General features: G+C 33.4%; 1 protein-coding gene across 4 annotated transcripts; it reads right to left on the bottom strand.

The window, feature by feature from the left end:
* Window positions 1–274: 274 nt before the first annotated feature.
* Window positions 275–20,717, bottom strand: LOC115953988 (villin-2). 4 transcript variants are annotated; one of them, XM_031071828.1, is made up of 24 exons: window positions 20,377–20,717; window positions 17,058–17,210; window positions 16,791–16,890; window positions 16,548–16,616; window positions 16,189–16,425; window positions 15,921–16,098; window positions 15,617–15,749; window positions 13,639–13,798; window positions 13,416–13,566; window positions 13,234–13,334; window positions 12,964–13,122; window positions 11,685–11,753; window positions 11,544–11,612; window positions 11,290–11,427; window positions 10,158–10,286; window positions 8,567–8,714; window positions 8,389–8,399; window positions 8,172–8,312; window positions 7,947–8,072; window positions 6,930–6,992; window positions 5,401–5,502; window positions 1,642–1,885; window positions 910–1,151; window positions 275–830 (listed from the first exon to the last, which is right to left on the bottom strand). In XM_031071828.1, the coding sequence occupies exons 2-24, from the start codon at window positions 17,108–17,110 to the stop codon at window positions 717–719; spliced, it is 2,937 nt and encodes a 978-aa protein (XP_030927688.1). In that variant the 5' UTR covers window positions 17,111–17,210; window positions 20,377–20,717; the 3' UTR covers window positions 275–716. The 4 variants fall into 4 exon arrangements, with proteins under 4 accessions (XP_030927688.1, XP_030927689.1, XP_030927690.1 ...); XM_031071829.1 differs by having other exon boundaries at window positions 910–1,142; window positions 20,377–20,714; XM_031071830.1 differs by lacking the exon at window positions 5,401–5,502 and having other exon boundaries at window positions 20,377–20,716.
* Between the last annotated feature and the right edge of the window lie 5,483 nt (window positions 20,718–26,200).

Below are 26,200 nucleotides of genomic sequence, written 5' to 3'. Positions count from 1 at the left end.
TGCAACTATCTCCAACTTCAAAAGTTTCGAGTACAAGATTTTTCTCTATAGGTAAAAGAAACAACATAATTATGCCATATCCCTGTTTTCGAATCTCATAAACCAGTTTTTATATTTGAGAACAAAATCTGCAAACAAAGATTGTAAAAGATGAGAAAGTTGAAAAGGAATGAGGATAGAGAAGAAGTAGTAGTTCATAAGCTACTTAGTAATGCTAGGATAAATATCAAAATAAAACCAACCAGGATGTTCACAGCCAGATATACATAACTCATACATGGCAACCAACAAACAAATTTTCATTCCTTATATAATAAAATCGCGTACAAATGCAATACATATACAACCCCCCCTTTTAACAAAATAGAAGATGATGATTGTCAGATAACCACAAAAGAAATACATACTGACCAATTAAAAGAATTTGACCTGCCTGAAGTCTTTAAAACTAGAATCTGTGAGCATTACAAAAAGCAGGATCAGTTGAAAGTAAAGAAATAAAAGAATCACTCTTCAGATGGCATCACAATCAATACCGATGCTATCACAGCTATTGACCATCAAGGGCAGATAGCAAAATGCTAAGAAGACATTGCAAACCAGGCATGTTCTACCAATAAACCACAGATATCCAACTTAGAAGCAGAGATCGATATAATTAAGGAATAAGGATGCAGAAGAAGGCAGAAATTTCATTCTTTTAATCAGTTTGATCCCTAAAATAAATCAACTTTCTTCTTCTGCATGTCTTGCTTCCACCTTGGCAATTTATTGAAAGCTTCTTTGGTAATCCCAAATACAGACTGGAACTCCTCGTCTGACAGATATGCCTACAAATTTGGGGAAAAAAAACCATTAATACTGATTCTACATATGGAATAAAATGAAGGCATTCATAATAGAAACTACCTCTCTCCTCTTAAAATCAATTCCAGTCACTGGATTATCAGATTTTGCCTTTAGTTGATCATAACTGAATGTTCGACCACTTCCACTATCATTCTCCTGCACTGTCTCTTGCTTTGGTTCTGAATTCCCCCCATTGCTTTCAGATCTGGGTGCAACTTCCTCACTCTCCTTGATTTCTGCAACCTCTTGAGGTCCCTCTGATTCAGATTGATCATTTTCACTTTTTGTTTCTGCTGCAAGGACTCAAACATGCCAAACGTTCAAAAGTTTTAGATACAAGCGAGCAAATACAAAGGTCAAAAATATAGTTTTTATGGAAAAACAGTCACTAGGTAGTGGCCATGGCATTTCTTTTAAGACAAAAATACACTTCATACCCTATACCTTTTATCAATTGTCATTTTAGTCCGCTAAATTTAAAGATTATCATTTTCGTCCATTAATTTTGATCACTTGTCATTTAGTCCATTAAATTCGAACAATTGTTATTTTAGTCCACTAAGTTTAAAAATTGTCAAAAAAAAAAAAAAATTGTTTAAATAAATTAATAAATAATCTCTAAAGTTATTTTTTAATGTTAAAAATGTGAAATGACATTGTTTTAAAGGAGTTAACTGAAATATTACAAAATAGCAGCCTTGGAAAAGATAACTTTATGCAAACAATTCAGAGGTTTAATGTATTTATAGATGTATATTACTTGTAAAAAAAAAAGGGTAATCTCTTACTTACCAGGAGAGTTAGTTTCTGGTGGAGGACTGCTACTGGATCGAGTAGGAGATTCATCAGACTTTTTTTCAGCTGTAAGAACAGATGAAAGAGCAGCTACTGCTGCTGCTCTTTGTGATCCTTGACCTCTGCCAGATGGCCTAGGAGCAGAAGTTTTGGCACCAGGGGATGAATTAAACGCAGAGTTTAAGGCAGCCAGAGCTTCAGCCCTTTGCCTAGGTCCTTGATTTGACCCGTTGGATTTGTCCTGAAAATGGGATAGCACAAGAATTGATCAAGTATATGAATGTCCCAAACACATGCACATACATTGCCATTATTATCATTATCGTCAACTATAAAATTGATTCTATTTAGATATGTATAATAAGGGGGAAAAAATTGCAGAAGCATGAAATATATAGCAATGATGACAACCATACTTGCACCAAAATCATAAGCTAGCTTTAGGTTATAACTTGGAATGCAGATTGAATGCTACCATTAGATGTTCTTGAAAACCAAATAGACCACATTGACCATACAACTTTCCCAACTAAACCGTCCACTGAGAAAGAAGAAAAGGCAAAGGTTTTTCAAAATAACCAAAGCTTGCCCCACATAGCACACAGTCAAACAGAGCTGCTCAACTGAATGATCCTTACAAAATAGGGAAAGGCAAAGACTTATCCAACTAACTAAAGTTTGCCCCAGGTTTCCCCACTAGTACTTTTATGTTCACCAAGAAAATTGCTGATAGATGAAAACAAGTAATAATTAACATGAATAGAATTTGCGTAGCATGTCTATCTGAAAATTAAAAATAAAAAAGACTTAAATTACACTTTCTGTTCTTAACTGGTGGGGTTCTTTTTATTTTGGCTCCTCAAGTTTGAAACTTTTTATTTTGGTCCATCAAGTTTGATTCCGTTTTCAAAATAGCCATTCCATTCATATCTCTTGGAGATTTTATTTTGGCTCCTTAACTTCACAGGAGTTGCACCTTTTTTGGACCATTTATTTCTATTATATCTAATGGTGAAAAACACTCATGGTCATGCCATTATTGTTCTCTAGAAATTAGTGATTTAAGGCACTAACTCTTCTCAATAGGGGAAAAAAACAGCATTAATTGAACCTTTCCACAACATCTTCTTCCTCTCTCAGAGTCTTCTTGCTCTCATGCAAACAAATAGTATGGAAGCATATTCATCTCTCACGTCATGGTTAAGAAAAAATATATATAAACCTTAATTTTCCTTGTATCTTTCTCTCACAAAATATGTAAACCTTAATTTTCCTTGTATCTTTCTTGCAAACGGTGTTGCTGCCGCCTCATGGGAAGATTAATGTGTTCTAAATTATTTAGAAACACCAATGCCCACCTCATCAGCTCACTGGTTCAAGGAGTGCGTCATGGTGTGGCAGTGCCCCATCCAAAGCCACCGCTGTCAAGCACTCAATAATTTGATTTTGATAAGGAAGAAAAAAGTGGTTTCTAAAAGGCTAAAATTATGATTTGGGGAGTAAGAGGCAAAGGATGAGGTGAGATTATAATTTGCGTCATGGTGCGGCAGTGCCTCATCCTTTGCTATATATGCAAGTATTTTTGCAGATCCATTTACATCAAATTTTACATAATCAAAGCTTAAAAGGTCCCACCAAAACCAAAGTCTTTTATATTTTGATTTTTCTATTAAGAACCCAACTCCGCCAAACTTTAGGGATTTTTGAATTGATGACAGCAGTAATTCATAGAACTCCAAAGCATAATTGCATATTACACAGCCTTCTGCATTACCTCAGTAACAGTCAATTCTTTTCACTCAAATTAATATTGATTTTTGTTGGCTCGTAGAAAGAACGTTGTTGTGCAAAAATATCTTTATTTGTGGTTGTTGAAGATTTTGTAGCAGAGATAGGGATGATTAGATGAAGAAGACATAGAACATGCTGGAGAAATTTTATTTTCTTGTTTAAAGATCAAGGCTGAAGAGAGTTAATGTGGTTTGATTACAAATTTCTAGGACAATTATGATATGGCATGATTGTTTTTCCACCTTTAGATTTAATAGAGATCAATGGTCAAGAAAATGTGTAACTCTTGTAAAGTTACACCCAAGTGTCACTTGAACCCATCTCTCACTCTATATACGTATATATATGACGAAAATTTGTTGGCTTTTAACAGCCAAATCAAATCATGGAGAATGACAGAAGGACCATTTTGAAAACGGAATCAAATTTAGTCCAAAATAAAAAAATAACTTAAGGGACCAAAATGAAAATAACCTCAAACTTTACGGGTCAAAATTGTAATTTAGTCAAAAAAATATTCCCAAGGGAAATGCTTTTTCACATATGCATTTCATACTAAATGATTTGCACACAATATTTTGAAGTCATACATAACAGATGGTTCCCACCTGCAGATCCAGTGCTTATATAGCTTACTCATCAGTTCTTATGAGTTGTTGTATGATAAGTGAGTATGAATAGCATTCCTTTATTTCCAAAGGCCCAGAATTGCTGACCTCACCCACAAATAGGATTAATCACTGCCTACCAGAATTATGTATGGGAGATCTTGTTTCCCTTCAAACTCATATAAAATCTGGCTAAATAAACTTTCTTGTCCTGTTGCCAGCTGAAAAGCTTTTCCCTAGAATTTTTCATATGAACTCAGAGAAAATTAATCTAATCCCTCAAATGGAATAGTGGCTTCTGATTCCTTTGACATCAGATACCTTCCTGAAAGTGAAACCTGTGAAATAGACATTTCTAAAGATGCAAAACCCTATATCTCTGAAGATGCAAAATCCTCAAATGGAATGCTGCTGAGTACCCATTTTCGTATCATTTGCTAATTGCTATTCCTTATTTAATTTTATTTTTGTTTAGGGAATTGAACCCTAAGACCTACACAAACCCTAACCCTCACTTTACCACTAGAACTAATGATCAAGGGTACTATATAGCAAGATATCACTTTTAGTTTGGATGTATTATATCAAATATGAACTGATACATGCATAAAGTATCTTCCACAATTGCCTATCTGACACAATTGCCTAAAGAGGGGTCATTAATCATTATTGTTATTGAGGTACATCACACTAACCTCTCAAGGTTTACAGAAATGTCAGGAATTTATCTCCTACTTTCATAAATGACACTTTGCCCCTGATGCCTTTTTTTTTTTCTTTTTTCTTTTTTGCCATCTGACTAGTCTAATTAGTAGTGATTATTTAAGGTTACTTGGAAGGGAATTCAATTTGCAAAAAGGAACATTTTGTCAGGGGCAGATGTTTTAAGTTACAAGAGGTAAGTTCCTTCCAATTTAAATTTCTGCAAGGCGCAATCTCCTATTTTCAAGATAAAAGTATACAGATGCACCCCCCTTGGCAATGTTTCAGAACTTCTAGAAGCAGGCCTGCTGGGCCCCCTTACCGTATCCAATCCCAAGAGGTAACAAGCAAGTGTTGAATGATCAAATCTCTAGACCTCCCAATTGAACTCCAAATCAAAGGCTTTACTGGTCATATTATTCTACAATGACTTTCTTTTTTTCTTTGTGTGCCTTTTATTTGCTTATTTTTTTTGGGACAGGGAGGGAGGGGGGGTGTTCCAGAATCGGCCTTTACGGCCTAGTTTACATACATGCAACAGTATAGGCTGCACCTCCTCAGACTACACTAATGAAGACATGATAGTTGGATACAGCTAAAAGGAATGGTGAAAAGATTTTTAGTAAACCAATAGAGGCATTAGCAGTTTGTTTACCGTTTGGGTTGGTTTCCCAGAGGATGGATGGAAGGCAGAGGATAAGGCAGCTAAAGCTGAAGCCCTTTGAGTTGGTCCTCCTTGATTCCCACTGGACTTATCCTGGCCCAGAAATAGCATAAAATATCACACCGTCACTTTACTATTTTTTTTTAAAAGAAGAAATTAAAATGATGTAGAGAGAGCGAGAGAGAATGGAAGCAAGAGAATTAACGTAGTTGAGCCTGATGACCTACGTCTTGAGTCGAAAGCCCTAAACAACATCTTTACTCTACTGAATTTGTTGTGTTACAATGAACCCAATGTAGGATATATAGAGGAATACATTAGATGTAGTATAGTAACCCTAAAACCACAATTGACTTTGGCATTACAAAACCACAGTAGCCCATGCTATTTACAAAGCAACGATCTACATACTTACAATAATATTTTAATATATAATATCCTGACATATTAGATTTTGTATATTTTGTAATTATTTAGGCTACTTCATGCCATTCTTTGCATTAAGTAGTCTCATTTCAATAAAATTCTTATTACTTTTCAAAAAAAAAAAATTCTAATATCCCCTCAAACTTGAAGACGCCTTGACTTTGGAACATGAGCTCGTGAAGGAAGCCATAAATGAAAAAATTGAGTTTAGAATGGACCTGCTTTGGCATGAATTGGAACACGTGAGATTGTAGTGAACAATGACTGTCAACGAGGGATGGAAGTCAGAATACTATGGTCTATGACCAGAGGATGGGCAATGTGGGGTATATATTATGGTTTACGTAGTTATGGTAATATCTTAATTAATTGTATCCTAATTGATGCAATTAGCAGGATTTGACTTGTTGAGGTATCAACAAAACACAAATAAGCACAAACCTGAACACACACATAAGCACAAAACAGCCAATCATTATCATCATTACCGGCAACAAAATCAACATCAGACTTGAGGCTGTATACGATCAAGTTAATTTGCTTGGAATAAATGATATCAATAAAAACAACTAAAATATCAATGATGAAAATGACATCAAAATCAACAATAAATAAGGTGATGTCACCAATAAAAAAAAATAGAGGGGTAATACTCATAGTTAATCACTAAAGTGAGCAGGTTTAAACTACAACTATGAATGCAAAATTCGAAATAACTCATATACTTACCTGATTTGCATTTGCATTAACATAAGATTCTATCTTAAAAATCTCTCAATGTAGCCGAACCATGATCTAAGGCAAACTAACAACAGTAATAGAAATAATAGCACCTTTTATGTTCTATATAAACACAATGACCACTAATATAAGTTACAACTCTTAGCTTTTCCATATGTTTTTGTATACCTTCCTTCATTTCAGTTCACCAGGTCCATGATTATAATGTATAGAAGTAGGATTATGATTAATTTATAAGCAGACATCATGAACTTCTGAATATTTATTCCTTGTCTAAATTAGGAATAAGTTCATTTAACAAACAGAATTCCAAAAACGCCATTTAGAGGAGGTTAACTTAAAATGGTGTTTACCTCCACAACATGGCCAATCCCAAACAACAGTGCTATCTTCTTTTGGAATGAGTTTCCTTGAACCTGAACAGAAATAGCAAAGTTTTTAACATGTACCCATGTCATCATAAATTTATGCTTCAAAAACAATACTAATTCTTCTGTCAGGGGGGGTCGTTGCTATTCCTTTTCTCTTCTAAAGATTAGTTGATTAAACATTACCATTGAACAAATGGAATCTAATAATAATTATCATGTAAATACAATATCTTAGTTCCACTTATAGACTCAATGATATTTACCTTATAGATGCCTCTCAAATTACTTACTTTTTCCCTATAAGTAATATCATTAAAATAGCACAAAGGGGCGCATCCCAAGTACATGGTAATTAGACATGAGATATTGCCTCTCAAATTACTATTTTCTACACACCCGTCATGAATGCTTCAAGTCCACTTACTAAGACATTATTTTATGCTTCCTCATTCTTGCAAAGTTCTTATCAATTCCTGCAGTTTCACTTGGTTGCTAACTATGGTTTACTTGTTGTTAAGACCCCCATAACTTGATCAAATGGGTGTAAAAGTGAATTAGAAAAGCTAAAACATTCACAACCTTGAGTGAGCATGCACCAACTCTAACCTAAAACGTTTACAAACTTGAATGAGGATGTCAAAAACTCTTACAATTGGGAATCTTTGAGTTCAATTATTTCCTACTTGACAGAAAGATATCACTTAATTTCACCCATATGGCTATACATTGGGTTGCATAGATTTTTTATTTTTAATAAGTAAAAAGAACAAAGTTCATCCTGAAAGTAACCCTTTTAAGTTTAAGCAATCTGAGAATTCTAAAAAAGAACATGAGGGAGTACTTCCTGTCAACATCATCCGATCAAAAACTAACATCATCTCAACTTTGCATAGATATGACAAAAGAAACGTCTCTGCCTTAATTGTTCGCAATAAAGTAGGAAAAAGGATAAAAATTATTGCTAAACCAGAAAGATAGATATGTTGTTTCAGCACATACAACAGCTTTGTTCTGATCCCATGAAAAGTATGTTGTGAAGAAGCATGGTTCATTTCCTTCAGTGACTTTATATAGTGGTACATTTGAAGACAACCCCTCCAGAGATGCAGCCATCTCTATGTATTTCTGGAAAAAAAATGTGTATATATATATATATATAATTTCGTAACTGAGAACATAATGATAAGGAAAATATGACAAAAGCCTAAACAGTTTAAGCAGTACCTGGCCAATTTCAAAAGCATTTTGCTTTTCTCTGGAGTCTACAGACTGACCAACCCAAACAAACACTTCAGCATGTGTGTCAAATACCAAGATATCCTCTGTCAACAGATCGTCCTGGGAAAAGTTGTAAACTTCCTCGACCTGTGCCATAATGTAGAAAATGAATATAGAAGCCACTGAAAACCTGAGCTAATATTCAAGGAAGACTAAAACTCACCTGAAACTTTCCTGGGTGGATCCATGTGACAACAAAATGATCAAAGTAAGCAGAGTTAGAATGGATAACGAGCACAATCAACAACTTATGAAACTCAGATTTGCCATTTGTCCATTCGTGGGAGAAGAAATTTTAATAAGAGGAATTATTAACTTAACTTATAGAAGAGAAATGATACCTTTATTAAAAGAGAATGTGAACAAGTGGGGATCTCTGACAATCTCCTGAGAAACTTTTTTGCTGGTGTAACTTTGTTTGCCTCCAAGGGGAAACCAGAAGGATGAGCTCTCTGTTCCTTCTTTAGCGTGTTTCAGAGCAACTCCTGGCTGAACAAGTTAAATAATTCTTGAGTTGGTTAACAACAATACATTAGGAAATAGTAGGGACTGATTTCTATATTAAGTTCCAAAAACTAGCTTAAGACTGCTAGAAGTATAAATTGTAAGCATGAGAATGCTGCTTCTTTTTTCCTCGTAGGTGTTAAGAATGAGAATGCTATGATGCCAATCCAAGGAATAAATTCCAAAACTCATACATTTGGTTTTGATTACCGTATTTATTTTCAAATTTTTCTACAAAGGGAAACAAACACCAATACGAAGTAAAGCGTCTAGATGTGATTGAATAAATTAACAAAGAAAGTTGGGATATACTCCAAATTCAACATAGCACTGTACTCAGTTACATACAACTTGAATCAGCATATAGTGCATACATACATACATGTATAGACAAAGATTAGCAACAAAGTAGCTTGGAAAAATCTCCTACAACTCACTACGTGGCGAATTATAAGACTATTTATGTGTTATTTAAACAGGTCATATGAATCATTAAAAAAGTCATGTGACTAAAATTATACATGGATGATCTCTTCAATTGCCACATAACGAGTTAGAGGAAGATAGCTAAAAAAATCGGTTTGGAGCTAACTTTTTTCCTATATATTTAATAGTATTATCACGAATTAGGAACATATAAAACAATTTTGACATTGCATTAAAGTTGTAGGTTTGGTTGTGTCTCACAACAACCTTCAATTTTCAACCACATAAGCTTAAAATTCCCCCTAATAAAATTAGCAAAAGACAAAACTAACCAACCCAACCCACCCAATGCTCTGTTTGGTTGCCATCCAAGAAAATGTAGAAAAACATAACAATACTAGCCTCATTACTTTTTTCTATTTGGAAAAAGAACATTAAAGCTTAAATGATAAATTATTGATTGTCCCAAAAGCTTAAACTGCTAGGAAATGATGAATTTAATTATTCGACCATAATTCTAACACACCTCTTTGCGTGTGGACCCATACTCCCCCTTAATAAGTGGGGCCCAACATGTGGATTTTTAACTTTTTAAATGGGAGTAGTAGAGTCATGGTTTGAATTTAGGATCAACTGCTCTAATGCCATGATAAATTACAAGTTGTCCCAAAAGCTTAACTTAAAGCTTAACTTGCTAAGAAATGGTGTATTTGATCATTTAGCCATAATTCTAACGGAAAAAACATGTGAAAACTTACACAAAACAAATTTGACATTACAATTTTTTGTTTGCCCTTTTTCAATTAAAAAACAAAAGTGAAAGGTCAGTTCATTCTACCATGTAGTTAGTTTGAGGCTCTATACTGAAATATAGTCAAGTTATTAACAAGTTGAGCCAACTTGGTCTTGCTTTTGACTTTTTAAAATGATGCCTCTACATTTCAAAGCCACAATGAGTTAGAGTAAAGCCAATAAAAGAATAGTTTTGAGTTATAAGTATACCCTCAAAAACTCTGAAACTTTTGCAGCTAACTGCTGCTGCTCAAAGGTGCTTTGATTTCCATGCCAGGAGAAAATTGAAGAGCCAGATTGAAGGACAAAACACTCCATAGAGTTCAATGATGTTGCGGCCTAAACAAGAATAAAACATATATATGTATATTTCTGTTAGAATAACATCTAGATGACTCATATGATGATCAATGTCTTGCAACTATGCAACTTAAGAATGCTTAGTATTCGAAATAGAGAAAGGAAACGGGGAGTTAGCAGCATTGCTCATGTTACTCGTATTTCTTGTTCACTTACCTTATAATCATATTGTAAACAAAATTTTATATATTATCACCAGCCTCTTCACACGTGTTTAGAGGCTTATTTCGATTAACATATATATACTTTTTAGGTCATAAAACTCTTAACATGTTCAGAAATCATGTTTCAAATATAAATATTTTAGGGTGTTAGAAACTTTAAATCTTTGACAAAATGAATTTTAAAAAAAATAAAAAAATAAAAAATAAAGTGCTTGCGAAACCATCACTTACAGGCAGTTATAACCTCCTCTTCTCCCACAAAAATCAGGGTAGGTGGGGTTCTTGAAATTACCGTTATAACTACTTCTAGTTACAGTTTAGTTTTGGAAAAAAGAAAAAAGAGACAAAAGAATTGCATTGTGTTTTAAATTTAAAATGTGACCTAAATTTTAGGTATTTGAAAAATCTTATTTTCCTTGTTTAACCCTATAATTCAATTTTTATTTTTTAACAAAAAAATAGTGATTATGTGTGAGGGTATTTTGGAGCATTAAAAGTGGAAACCAAAAGGTTCTATTCTCTTAATAATAGTATAGATGTCACACTAAACCAATAGAATGGAAAATGATATCAAAATTTGACATGTCATAATGTTGTGCTAATAAAAGAAAAAATATACACATTTTTATGGCCAATGATAGATTCAACAATCAAAACATTGACCACTGGAACCAAAGAAATAGGCAAAAATTATGGCTTCCAAATCACTAACATGTAAAGCAATATTGAAGAAAAAAGCCAGTACATTCAAACAAAACATTTGTCTACAGACAGAATATTTTAAAAACCATAGAAAATTTGATTGATTTAAAACATACTGCATCAACTTGCACTGCTTTATTGTTATGAGTGGAAGTTCCCGATATTTGAATGAGTGCAACAGAATCCGCCGTGTAAGTTTCATCCGTCAAACCTTTGTCAGCTATAAATTTTTTGTAACCAGAGCTCAAACCTCCCTAAAGTTGAAAACCAATCAATTACCACTGTTAGCTACGAATCCCACTCTCATATCACATTATTAGAATTAAATCTTGATATTCAAGGTGAATTTTTGTGCAAGCTAAGCAAGTACCTTAAGGACCACCATAGGTTGAAAAAGTGCAACAAATTGTGGTGGCTCTTTACCTTGAAATATGCGACCCTGCAAGAATCACTCATTACATGCAAGTATAAAGGGTCACATTCCACAACTTGTATAAAGATAATATGCTACCTGAACAGGTCTCCCTTTTAATGAGTTGAACATTGTACTAGCCAACCGAGTAGCCATCTTTTGGTCCTCCTGGATTGGGGAATATAATCAAGTCATTATATTAATAGTTATAATTTTTTTTTTTTTTTAAGTAACCAACAACAGGGAGTGCAAGTTATAAGTTGAAATACAAATAATTTGCAAGAGTAGGGACAGCACAAAATGGTGCAGCATCATGATTCAACCTTATGATGACTCGTATGAGGTGAGAGTTAAAAATTATACACACACAAATGAACCTACATGCATACATTTTCACCATCCCAGTAACAAAGAAAGTTTGAAGTTGTAAATATTATAGCTTATTGGAAAAAGACACACATAACCATGTATTACAAGATCTTAGATTCTTACTAATACATTATCAAAACTGCAAAATTTTCATCAAATATGTAAAATTAAAAAGAAGGGCAAATTGCACTTCTCTCTTACCCCCCCCCCCCCCGGGGCGGCAGTCTAAAGTATAGGGCAGTTGCAATGTCCCCCTTTACTTTAAAACCTAGTAATATTTCCCCCCTTATTTTATCGTAATGAGCACTCAACCCCTCCGTTAGCATTTTTTTTGTCAAATTAATGGATTCTTTTTTTTTTTGTTGAAAAATGTCTGGACATGCACTAACAAACGTTGATATTGTGCATGTGTTATGTTTCTTATTGGAGGGTATTAGGGACACCATTGTGCATGTGATGCTTAGTTTTGGTAGTGTATTAAAAAGAAAAATGTAAAATTAGTTGTCCCAAGCAATTTGACATGCAGGAACACAGATGATGAAAAATATTTAGATGCTTTCCCCATAACATGGCTCGCTGACCGCAAAATTAGTTGTCTTTCAGTTGGTACGTAATGGTCAAGACCAAAAACAACAACAGGGTACAAGAAGTGAGAATTGAGGATAGCTCAATTGGCACCTCTTGGTATTTCCAACAAAGATGTCTAAGGTTCAAACCCCCCCCCCCCCCCATTGCAAGTATTGAATTTATTAAAAAAAAATTGAACGAAAAAAAAAAATAAATAAAAATAAAAATCAGAGTGGAGGCGAAGTCATGGGTTTAAGATTCACTGGGTGCTTGTGTAATCTATCATTAAAAAAAAAAGGTGCTTGCATAGTGAATTGCATATTAATTCCAGAAAGGGTTCGAAAATACATCTCTCTGCATTGTATATTACAAGAACTGCATGCAACTGTATGAAGCCATTCTTTTAAAAATTTCAAACCCAAAGTAGAACGATGTAATTTACCTCAATGCTGTCCTTTCCAAACCAACAGCACAAAAGGTAGTCTTCTTTCCTATCACCTGAATGGTAGGTATAGAGAACAATGTAGCAATCCCCGCTATAAAATTTACCAACATCCTCTTTAGGCAATGGAGTCTTGGCACTGCCATTGATGCGCCATACCTACGGAAAAGTAAATAGTCCATAGGTAATGTTTTGAACATTAATCCATTCAAACCAGCCAATTAATCAATTCATTTCCAAATGCAATGATAAAAAAATTATTAACTAGACCTCCATCTTTCCGCATCCCTCAAGCAAAGGTGGGACTTCCTCATTTACAGGCGCACCTTTTGTCATGCCCTTGACACCAACCCCTTGTTGCTTCAACAGAGCTAGCAATGTACAAAATACAATATTCAACAAGATTGACCAGATATTCCAATTTAATTTAGGGATGAGGAAATGATCACTACCTGCCACTTTGCCTCTTCCTTCCTCATTCCCAGGAGTGGCAGAACCTGAGGGCCAAGAATCAAAGTTGGACTTAAATGAACGCGTCTCATAACCTTGAATAAGCCGGGTAATACGTGTAGATTTTGGCCTATTTTGACCAGTGAGAAATTCCTGAAGATAAAAATTGAAGTTTAGAATCCTTATTTTCATTAAGAAATGGAGAATTGGATGCTACGCTACTACCTCAGCCACTTGGACGGCAGCTTTTCTCTCCTCCACTTGCGTTACCCGGCCAATCCAAACAAATACCTCAGCACCACAGTCCAGTAGATAGCATTTGTTGTTTTCCAACAGGGATTTGGATAGTCCACTTTCTACTATCTTCACCTGTCCATCAGTGATGCTGTCGAAACCAGCAAGCCAAGTTAAAATTATGTTAATAACTTTAGTCATCATGAAACACTGGCATGCTATCTTTCATCCAAACAAGGAAGAAAATGATGGGGCAAGAGCAACCATTAAATACATTTTTCATCAAAAAAAAAAAAAAAAAACTAATATATACCTTTTAAAATCATAGTCCCTCCATCCTAATTTGAGTGTCTTGGTTTGAAAAGGCAGGATGTTTAATAAAGTTAAAATGTGTCCTGATTGGTCTTTTGAATTACTATTGGATAATATTGGAAGATGAAGGTTTAAATGCTTGACTTTTTGAAAGCGGATACTTACTCAGGGACGTTCCAAAAAGAAAGCAAGACATTTAATATGGAATGAATGAAATAACAAATAATGAAAAGAACAAAAGACAGGCAAGAAATTCACTTAAGTTGTTAATATATATCACTATCAGCCTCTTGATTAAATGCTTGACCTCAAGGACAATATTGAAGACGTAAGTAATATCATTTACTCTTATACCAGTAAGTCATAAATGCAAACAAAATTAGATTTTTTGAAGCTGCCTGACAAATATTTAAAATCAACTTGTGATCTTTTCCTTCCTTTATTTTCTTTCTTTTTTTTTCCCGTGAAAATTTCTGTTGGATATTATTGAAAGTTATGTAAAGACACCAAGAAAAACTCCTTGAAAATATCAAAGCTTCCAAAGGAAGCATAGGAAGGGGGAAAACACACACACACAACAGAGCAACTTCTTCATAGAACCTGCAACGCAATTAGCTAACCGTTCTAACTCTTCCTTTAAGAAAGCAGTTAATGCATTAGCTATCCAAACTTAAGACCTTAAACTTTAATAGAGCTTCTAGAAAGCAGAAAAAATATGATTGACAAAATCAAATCAACATCTAGCCATTTTTCCATAGCTCTCCTCCATATTAGCAACATAAAATTCTTCATCTTTGTATAGAAAAAACTATATAATGAGAGAAAAAGGGCATGTATTTCACTGTAACTTGATTCATTAATTACTCTATAGAGATTAGAGTAAGTTAAAGAGCCCATCTGAAGTTGCTATTTGGTGGTTAGGATAGAACTAACAGCAAATTTACAGTAAGGAGATGGCACAGCCTGATATTATTCAAATGTGTTGCTGCAGGATGACATTGCAACTCTATAAGCATACTCACTAAAAATAAATATTTTTGTGTGTGTGTGTGTAGAGAGAGAGAGAGAGAACATAGGGGATCAGAAGCAAATGAAGATGGAGGATCAACTGGGTTAAAAAACAGTTCATGATTGAGCATTTCTGAATCTGTAAATATTCAGACTTAATGAGAACAGACAGAGATGCAGACTATAGCCACCGATCAGAAACTCTCTGTACAAAGGAGAAGGGAAACGATTCCCAGCCAGGTTAATACTGTAGCACATACAAAATGCATTATGGAAGTAGCAGTTACCATGTAGATGCAAAATTAAACCTTCCAAATGTCTGCTCTCTCAAAGGGCCAAAATAATATAAACTAAATAAGTTGCAATTCTTTTTCTTTTTTTCTTTTTTGTTTTTGGAAGAGAGAAAGTGGGGAGGGGAACAAGTAAACCGCATGTGCATAACCACCACAGACTCTAAAAGTCTAATTCCTGCACCACAGGGCACAGCTTTGTAGTTTAAAAATTTTAGACATGTATCTGCTTTCCATTTCCACATGCTGCTATGACTTATCATAATATAGAAGTAAAAACAAAGAGAAATATAAAAGGAAGAAAGTTTACTGGAGAAAGCCTCACTATTACATACAAAGAAGAAGATGGAATAAAATACCTATAAAGTTTAGCAGGAGTGGCCTCAGGAATAATGTCATCTTCACTAGTGACCTTTTTTCCAATAGGAGCAAAACCACCAAAGAGGACCCAGAACTCACCAGAGTCTGACTCAGTATCCAACTTCCCATCATCTGGCATGGTGAACACCATTAAGAACAACCAAGTATTCAAATGAAGAATTGAGAACCATGGGTACAACTAAAAATGAATGAAAACAATTTAGTGGTAGGAAAATGTAAACTTTTTGAGAATAATAGAAAGAAAAATAGCATCATAACAATCATATATACATGTGACCTTACCAACAATTGCAACATCACAAGTTCCCACGTGATACTTTTCCTTCAAAAACTGAATTACTTCCAAGGCCTTGGCCCTTTCCTGGATATTGGAATTTGCACCATTGAACTGATAAATCTTATTCTGAGTGTCCAGGATAAATACATCATCATGATTCAGTGAGGATCGAGCAAAAGGGACCTGCACAAGCAAAATGGAGAATGATGATTCCTTGATCTGTGAAAATCTACATCTAAAGTTCATTGAATTAATGAAGTTAATTTGCAGTGCCTGCTTCATTCTGACAACTCGTTTTCCTCTACAGACATACAACCGTGTTTCAAATATGTCTTCCTCAGGCGTTTTAAATCCAGATGCAACACCACCCTCCAAAGGTATGATACAAGGTTTAAAGTATGACAAAAATTTGTCAGATTCATAGCCTTGTATTTCCCTGTGCTGCACTGCACGTCCCCCAAGAACCGCATCAAGTTCAACAGTTTTTAAAGCTGCTGTTCCGGATTCATCCTATAAGAATTTATAAGGATTAGTGAGATTATGTTTTCAGGTCAACTCTTAGCTTATATGAACACGAAATCTTAAAGGCTAGTTCAAACTCCAAATGAAGAAAAAAATGGAAAATGGCACACCTGACTTGAATCCTTCCCAATCCAGAAGTGTATGTCTAAGGTATAAGCACCTCCTTTGCCTTGTGCTGTCTACAGAAATATATGACAGGTAAGCAAGTAAATATATATGAAAGACAAAGATTACATTTCAGAAGGATATGGGGCCCCATCCACCTCCCCCACCCCCTTTTTTTTTCTCTTTTTTCATTTATCTAATCAACAAATGACAAAGACAGAGAGAAGAGCACTGGATGCAGTTTGTACCTGCAAGACAATGTAACAATCCCCCATGTAGAATTTTCCATATTCAGACTTTGGCAATGGAACGGGCTGAAAGTTCTCAATTCGCCAAATTTCAGTCCCTCTGTAAGATGTTAAGTTTAACAACTAAAATGAAAAGGCAGCATGTTCAGCATATAAGTAATACTGTATAATGTTCACTCCTCTCTTGCATACAAAACAAAAAAGAAATACGTAAACAAACACAGTGCACAAGTTCATTACTTATGCCACTACTCATAGTAAGGATACACTCTTTGACCAGCTCCCTGAAATGCAGGATCCAATTTCGCAGAGCTAGACATTGCCTGAAAGCCTTTTTGGTACTGTATCTCCCAACTAAGACAAAAAAGATGTTCTTTGAACTCCTGTGTTTTGGTAGTCTACAGATTCCACAAGACTCAACTGCACAAGAGCAGAAATGGGGAGATTAAATAGATGTCAAGAACAAACTCAACAAATCAGATGCCTGCTATCTATGTTGTAGCTGTAGCTACCAACAGTCTAAATGTCTATTAACCACATTAGATAAGCAGAGGTTACAGAAAAGAGAGAATCGTATAAGGGAACAATAAAAATAAAAAGAAAATAAAAACAAGGGAAGAATTAGCAGAATGTAAATACAATCAGGCACAAATGTCTTACTTATCAAAAAAAAAAAAAAAGTGCATCATGTTATATTCATTTTGCATCAGAAAGTAACAGTTTCACAGCAAATAAATTCATTTTGTGCAATTGCAACATCAAGGTAAAGAATTAAGAATGGCCCAAGCAAAAAAGCAACATAATTTTCAATTAGTCAGAAAAAAAGTGGATCAGCATATATACTACAAGAAAACTTCATAGAGATCATAAAACATATATATTGTCTCTACGAAAGTTATTATTATTGGAAGTGGATACCTTCTCATAATGGTTCATATGAACTGCCAGTATCTACCACGTCTGGGTTCAGCCCACATCCCCATTAAGTTAAAATAATAAATTACTAAAACTCACATACAGAAACCCTCCATAATAAACACATGTGCCACTATGCCAGATCCCTATTTTGTAACAAGCACATGCATAAGTGTTAATGTCTAACTGCTGCATTGTGTCTGATACACTATGATTGGAATTCAAACATCTCAATTCTTTACCGTCAGGGTCTTGCATCTGCATTGGATTTGCAATCTTAAATCTGGTTTACGTTTTACCTCATGTCTGGTTCCAATTGTCAAAATCAGAAGCAATGGGGGAGCCAGAAATATTTTCTAAGGGGGGCCAAAGTGGAAATATCAAGTGGTGGAAAAGATTCCAAAAATTTTGGGGAGGGGCAGGCAATTATATATATATATATATAAGGTAAGTAACAGTATACAAATCATATACTGTAAGGATGATCAAATGAAAGTAAAATAATCAAGAAATCCAGCATGGGTTGGGAGGGGGGGGGGGGGGGGGAAATTATGTTAAAAGCAATAATGGAATATTTTGTAACAAGTAATTATTGGGAATGTTAAAATGCAGGGGACCATAACCTCCCTGCTCTGCACCAGCCTTGCCTACTCTGCCATTTATCACTAGTCATCTTGGAGTAGGCTGATATTAGAGAACTCTCCCCTTTTCTTTTTCTTCTTTGATAAGTGCTGAAGAGAACTCTCCCCTTTTCTTCATCACATGAATAGAATCCACAATAGTTGGCTTTCCTACCCTAAATATTCTCCAAGATATTGCTCTTCAAAGTTCAGCTGTCTCTTAGCTATTTCAATGGCCCTCCATTCACAGCGATATATCAGCTAAGACATAATAAAATTCACCTCTTCATACCCTAAACATGGCCCTATATGCATGACAAAGCAATTGCATGGAATTATGCTTGAGCAAGATCACAGTGTCCTATAACTCCCATAGCTTTTATACTCCAATACTACCTCTCTTTCTTGCTCTCTCTTTTATATGCTACTCCACAGCTATTCTACCAGTTGCTCTACCAATTCGAGCCACTTATTCATTATGAAAAAACTTCTTTTAATAGAAGAGCAACTGTTTAGATGTTCTATTCACATCATGATATCTTTATGATCCAAGTCCCAATATCATAATGGTCCTTCCAAAGATTTCATACTTAGCTCATCCTCTTTTAATTATTAAAAGACACATGATCCAGAAGGAATTTTTATCTAGAGTCAGTGTCATCATTGGAATTTCACGTTTCTACATATATATCCCAAGACCAACTTGTGAACTACTCCCATCAAGAGAACTGTCAACTAATAACATTATATTTTGAGTGTTTTCTCACCATGTATCCTGCATGCATATCTTACCAAAGAATTGAATTGAAGTATAAGTATCAAACAATCAACAACAAGCATTCTTATTTAGTAGCAAAAATGATGACCCTTCTTAATGTGAATATATCCTTGGAAACTCCAGACAGTTCGGCAACCAATCTATTATTGAAACTAAATCTGCATATTCCCATGTCAAGTAGACAAGAGCCACCAAAGCCATGTCCAGAGGTTGCCTACCATCTTACATTACCGCTTGAAGCAAAATGCAATGAAACCAAGTTGTAAAGTTTCCCGTGTTAAGGATAACCCTCAATCCATTCTTGCTGCAAATCATATCATCCCATTTTTCTTTTGATAGTTAAGTTACATAACCACCCTAAAAATCATATCATCCCTAGAAAAGCTCGCTCAAAATCAACATTGGAATCCATGTCTTCAAAGTCTGTCAAATACTCTCATAACACCAAAAATCTTGAAAATAGATTAGAGCAGTAATGACTATACATGACACGGCTACATTGAGATTCCAATCCAGAATGGATAATCTAGCAATTATGTTCTTCAAGACTGACCCATAATGCCTTGATCACGATACATTGATGAAACTATCATACCCAATACACAAAATTCTCACTTTCTCAGGGTCTGGGAGAGGTGATTGGTAGGCAGCCTTACTCTTTTTTTTTTTTTTGAGAGGCTGATTCCAAACTCAAATCTACTATCTGCTTTTGGTGGAAGGCACTTGCCATCGCACCAAGGCTTTACCTATAATCATAATCAAAAACCCAAAAACAATTATAAATCACTGGATTTACTCCAATGCAAAAAGCTCAATATGTTTGGATCTCCTTGATTTTTTTTGACTCAGTTTCATAATCAACCATCTATATCACAAATACAAAAGCCATCCTATCAGACTTTTACAAATAACCATTCAAGTTACAACATAAATTCAAGTGAGGACAATAACACAAAAAGGCTGGATCAAACAAGTAACAGACGAAGAACAAAGTTCATAGATGATCAAGCAACTAACCAATGATAAACAACAACAAAAACCCACATACCCCATCAGATCAGAGCTCAAACTGAATACAAAAACGCAATAAAAATTAAATTAAAAACAACAAAAACCCATTAAAATTATAAGAAATTAAGAACGACCCAGATCAATAAACATGATCATAAATCAGAAAAAACGATGAAAGAAGGCGATCGAATTACAAGTACGTAAGGAAAGAGATCTGGCAGGAAAAAAGTTGATCAGAGTGAGAGTGTGATTGAGAGGGTACCTGAGATCGTGGTGGTGTGGCAGTGATGATGGGAAGGTGAGAAAGAGGAAAGAAATGGGAGTTATGTTATGGGATGGGGGAAGGACGAGCTTGCGAGGCTGGCAATAAAGAAAGAGAAAAGAGAGAGTTGTAAAGAAAAGTGAATTATTGCTGTGCGTTATGTTATGGGGTTTCTCTCTCTAACTTTTTAGGCTTTTGAGGATTGGATTGTTTGTAATTTCAGAGCGACAGAGAGAGAGAGAGAGAGAGAGAGAGAATATGAATGAATGAAATATGATGATGATGATTGTGTTGTGAAGAATGAAGAGAATGGAAGAAACGAGAAAATGAGTCTGTGAGTGAAAATGGAAATGGATATGGGGAGACAGAGTCGTTATTTTAAGGCAAAGATACGGTGACGGGTGGCACCGTCCATGTCATCTGTTCTCTTTTGCTTATATTTCTATCTTTTCTTTTCTTTCTTTCTTAACCTTTTTTTTTTCCTTGTTATTGTCTTTATTTTTTTATTTTTTTATTTTTTGCCAACAAAGAGATTTATGTGAATCAGGTATCCCATAAATTTAAGACGTATCAATAAAATGATGGTGTGACTTGGTAGTAAGTGTTTTTATATTCCTTTATATGATGTTGGGTAAGAGTTGAGCATTTTAAGTAGTGACACTTTAACAAATGTGTTGTGCCCATAATGATTACTTCATTAAAACCTTGATAATATATGTGGTATTATCAATTTTCGTCATGTGATGTTGGGTCGATGAGTTCATACCAATGACCCTCTTTAAAAATAAGGATAGCCCTTATTGATATAAAGATGAAAGAGTCACTTGAGACAGTTTAATCATGTTTAAAGGAAAGTGAGAATACAAAAAAATAACATTAGTAGAAATTAGGAAAAAAATACATGTTAATTAAGAAAGTAATAGAGAGTATGATTTCAAATAAAATAGAATAGAGGAAAAGAATACATGTGGCCAACTCTAACTAATTTGTTGAGAATCTATAGTCAGTCAATCCCAAATTTTTAGGACAAATACTTTGTTATTGTTGTTGTTGTAACTATCCCTAACGGTTAACATACTTATGGACTAAATTTTTTTTTATAAATATTTGAACATGGCATTAGGGTGGGGTGTAAGAAAAGAAAAAATGAGGAGAAAATAATGGAGTGAAATAGATTAAAATAGAATTGTTAAGAATATTCTATTCATTTCCTTTTTTAAGATTTAGTAAGAATAAATAGAATAGAATGAAATAGAATAACTATAAAAGAGTGCCTATTCTATATTATTTCCTATTTTGAGGGGCAACAAACAAAAAGTGAATGGTATAATAATAGGTGAGTGGTATGATTGTAGTTATAAACTGTATCATTTTCCTTTTCCTTCCTCATTTCATAAACTCTAAAGTAGGTTACAAAGTTATATCGTATTCAATTTCATTACACTCCATTCTTTATGAATTTGTCTATTCCATTCAATTCTATTCTTTAAAAAAAAAAAAAGTTATATCATATTCAATTTCATTACCTTCCATTTTTTTTAATGGTTCATCTATTCCATTCAATTCTATTCTTAAAATAAAATAAATAAATAAATAAAAAAATCAAAATCAAAATCAAAATCAAAATCCCAAACATTGTGTTGTTGAAGTCAACAAAGATTAATGGTCCTCTATTTAAGTACAGGTGAAGTTTAACAATGGTTGTGTTACTTGTGTCCTCCCATGATTGGACTTGATTATGTTTTTCATCTCGTTGTTGATCATATCTATGATGAAGATTTTCTTGAAGATCGACAAACCCAATTGATAAAATCAATCTTTCCCCAAAGGTTTTTTTTTTTTTTTTTTTGAAAAAGTTAGAAGATGCCCTAAGTACATTGATTTAGGAAATATTTTTAAAAACTTTTAATGAAAAAAAAAAACTAATTTTTTGACTTTTTTTTATATTTTCCATAAAAGTGATATAAAAATTAAAAACTTTAATAAAATAGTCCATTAACAAATATAATAATTACTAAAGGCACCTATTAATCGAATTATATTTTGTTATAATTTAATAGTTACAACGCAAGAAGTGAAATTTGAACCTTGGATGTTAAAAATACACCAAAAGGTGCGGGTTCTTGCTTATCGGAAAAATCGTTATATTCCTTATGATTTTAAATAATTATACTAACAAATCTTTTACAATGAAATGTATCTAAATCATCTATCCGTAGTAGTATAATGGTTTTTCTTTATATGTCAATAAAGTAATCTGTGTCATCTTATCCCTAACATTTTTCAAATATAACAGTAACTCAGCTTTAACTCTAGCAATGAAAACCCATCCATCCTTTGTTTTGGGAAGTGCGCCCATTGAGAATCAGTATAGTAAGTAATATCGTCACATTCACTAGTTAGGCGATTAGTAAAAACAATGGACCACCTTATCTACTTCAAAATTACATACTTTTTTTTTTATAACAAGTTGACGGTAAAAAAAGAAGATTTCAACATTAAATGTTTTCAACAAAAACATCAAGAATTGTCAATTAATTGAATTACAAAACTATATTATTTGGTGTTATAAATATTATAAATTTTACTATTTAAATATTACAAATTGACATGTTATTAATCAAAAAAATGTATATAATTTAGACAATTATTTATTAAGTTGTTGAAGTGACACCAATAATATTTATCATTACTTTTTTGTAAGTTTTTTTTTTTTGGTAATAAAATTAATGGTAAATTTGGCATTTCCTATTATTTTACACTGCCTTGTTTACTCTATTGAGGGTTCAAATAGAAAAGTTTTTGTCATTCTCTCATACATGGCTAAGCAAGAGTTTATAAAAACAAAAGTGTACTGAAAGTAGTTGTAGGAGACATGACACTTTATATACAAGGAATTGACCTATGCATTTTGCAAAGATAGGCCGGCCCCAACCCCACCCACCCAACTTTGGATTATTAATTTACTTTCTCCTGTTGCATTTGAAAAATCCATGAAAGTAATATCAGTTCGTATATATAGATGAACCCCTTTTTCTTAGTAGGTTCTCTGTTTTATGGACTTATTAATGCCTCTTCTATACAATTGGCTAGCCACAAGTTAGCAAGTTTGAAAATTTAGTAGTCTCTCGTGATACAAACAAACCAATTGGTATCTTATGATGATAAGAACAATTATTATGAATTTTTTTTTTTAATCGTTATATAGTTGACATCATATTTTAAAATTTTGTCACATCAATAAAATGAATGTTTATCTGTTTAAGCATTTTAGTTTAAGTATGACACACGCCACACGGTTGCAACAATTAAACATGCAAAACAAATAACTAGGGGGTTTAATTTTAAAATACATAATAATAATCAAACATTATGTAATTTATTTATAAATGATAGATCTCCTCTCTCTCTTTCCCATTTAGAATCTGTTTAGATACCGCTTATTACTAAAAACTGAAAACACTATAACTAATTAATTTTTAAATGTGTGAATAGTGCTATGGGACCCAATTTTAAAGAAAAATTTGCTGAAATCTTACTTGCGGATCTCGTGAATAGTGCATGGGACCTACACAAAAAACGCTAGATGTAAAAAACTTTCATTTTCAGTGTAATCCAAACGTAAGCTTAACCTCCCTCAACTAGCTTTTTTGATTTTTATTTTCTCACTAAAGCAATGTCACTAAGCTTTCTTTTTTTTTTCTTTTTCTTTTTTCACAAATGAAGATAATATAGCCTAATTGCAGCTATTGAAGAAAAATGTGGAGGGGACCAATGACTAACAAAGATTGAGAACAAGAATAACCAAAAATTGTAATTAAGATGTGGGTTCCAGTTAGCTCAATTGGTAAAGTCTTTAATGGTTGAATAAAAAATCTGAGATTCAATCTTCGCCTACACTAAAAATCGATCGGTGTATTGGTTTAATGATAAAGAGATATTATCAGAAGTGGACATCGTTGATTGAAACTATCTCAAAAAAAAAAAAAAAAATTATAGTTAAGATTTATCACCTACTAACAAAAGTTAGACAGTTACACCATAAGTACGAAAAGATGTGCCCTATACTTACTGTGTTGCTTTTAATATCTATACGCGAATGCACTAAAACACTGTAGCTACATTGTTTTGGTTTCATGAGCCACTTTTTTTTTTTTTTTTTTCTCTAATTGGTTTTGTGTTTTTTTTTTTTTCCTTTTAAATATTTATGTAAGCCAGTATATATATTGTAATACTGACACAACAAATTTCACAATTATTAACGTGCGCGCTAAAGCACCGTAGCTACGATGCTTTGGTTTTATGAGCTTTTTTTTTAATTCAATTAGCACGGTAGCTACAATGTCTAAAGTTTTTTTTTTTTTTCCTTTTAAATAAATATTCATGTAAGCTGGTATATATATTGTTATACTGACACAACAAATTTCACAATATTTTCACAATTATTGACGTATCAATTTCTTATAAGTCGAAATAAAATAATAAAATATGAGATTATGACCAACCGTCACTAAAAATAAATATTTTAAGAAAATGTTACAATACTTATTGTTATCATAATATTTTTACAATTGTTGAGATCTCAGTTTTTTATAGATCAAATAAAAAAATGCTAAGTCCACAACATTTTAACATTAATTTCTACAATGCCTAAAGTTTTTTTTTTTTTTTTCCAATTATCGGTTTGTGTTTTTTTTATTATTTATAAATATTTATGTAAGTTGGCATATCTATTAACTATATAAAAAGAGCCAAAGGCTCATGAATAGTGTTTTTTTTTTGTTTTTTTTTTTATTTAATTAGTGAGGTGTACTTTTTCTTTTCTTTTTTTTCCTTTTTTTCCCCTTCAAGTATGCCAGTTGGTTTGAGCTTTGTTTTTGTTTTTGTTTTTTGGGTTTATTAAAGATCATTATATGTTTACTTTGTACTTGCAATGCAAATTTACATTGTAGATACACAAAAGTGGTTAATATTATACACATTTGGACAAAACAGGGTAAATATTGTACAAATTTTGTAAATGTGTACAAAATTTGCTAATTTTTTCGTGTCTACAATATAAATTTACATTGTAATTAAGTACAATGTATACATAGACATATTATGAAAATGTTGTGACACGTGTCAATTCCTTATGGGTCAAAATAAAATAAAATATTATACATGTGTCAATTCCTTATTACAATATATTCACAACTATTGAGGTGTAAGTTATAGGTCAAAATAAAATAATAAAATATTAGACTGGGATCTGTCACGGTTTTATATGAATGAGATTAACTTTTTATGACATAATTATCAAAATTCTTAAAATTAATGTCTCTTTTAATTAATGGAAATCTCTATGTATTTTAAAAATTAAATGATTTATATCTTTATTTTGTGATACAAATAAAATCTAAAATTGATTCTAATCACTACTTTTTTTCTCATGGCTCCTGACTAGTTAGTTGTACAAGCCTCAATGGCTCCATCAAGTGGAAGAGGTAAAGGAGAAATGTTGGAGACATACACTTTTGCACAACATTGTGCCACAACTCGCCACATGGCGAGTTGCGATTGGTTAGAGTGTGTCCCCACATGACCCACTAACACACTCTAACCAACCACAACTCGCCATGTGGCGAGTTGTGGTACAAAGTTGTGCAAAAGTGTGTTTCTCCAGCATTTCTCGAGGTAAAGGCCTCAAGGGTATGACAAAATTGCATATAGATTATAGAGTAAATTTCTCCAAGAAATAGTTAATCATATTTCGTGTAATATTATGATTTCATTAAATACAGATCCATACACATGATTCCAAGGTCAGTTCGATATAGTTTAA

This window comes from Quercus lobata, chromosome 7 (assembly GCF_001633185.2).
Source record: "Quercus lobata isolate SW786 chromosome 7, ValleyOak3.0 Primary Assembly, whole genome shotgun sequence".
Taxonomy (NCBI): domain Eukaryota; kingdom Viridiplantae; phylum Streptophyta; class Magnoliopsida; order Fagales; family Fagaceae; genus Quercus; species Quercus lobata.
This window is presented reverse-complemented; position numbering and strand designations above follow the sequence as displayed.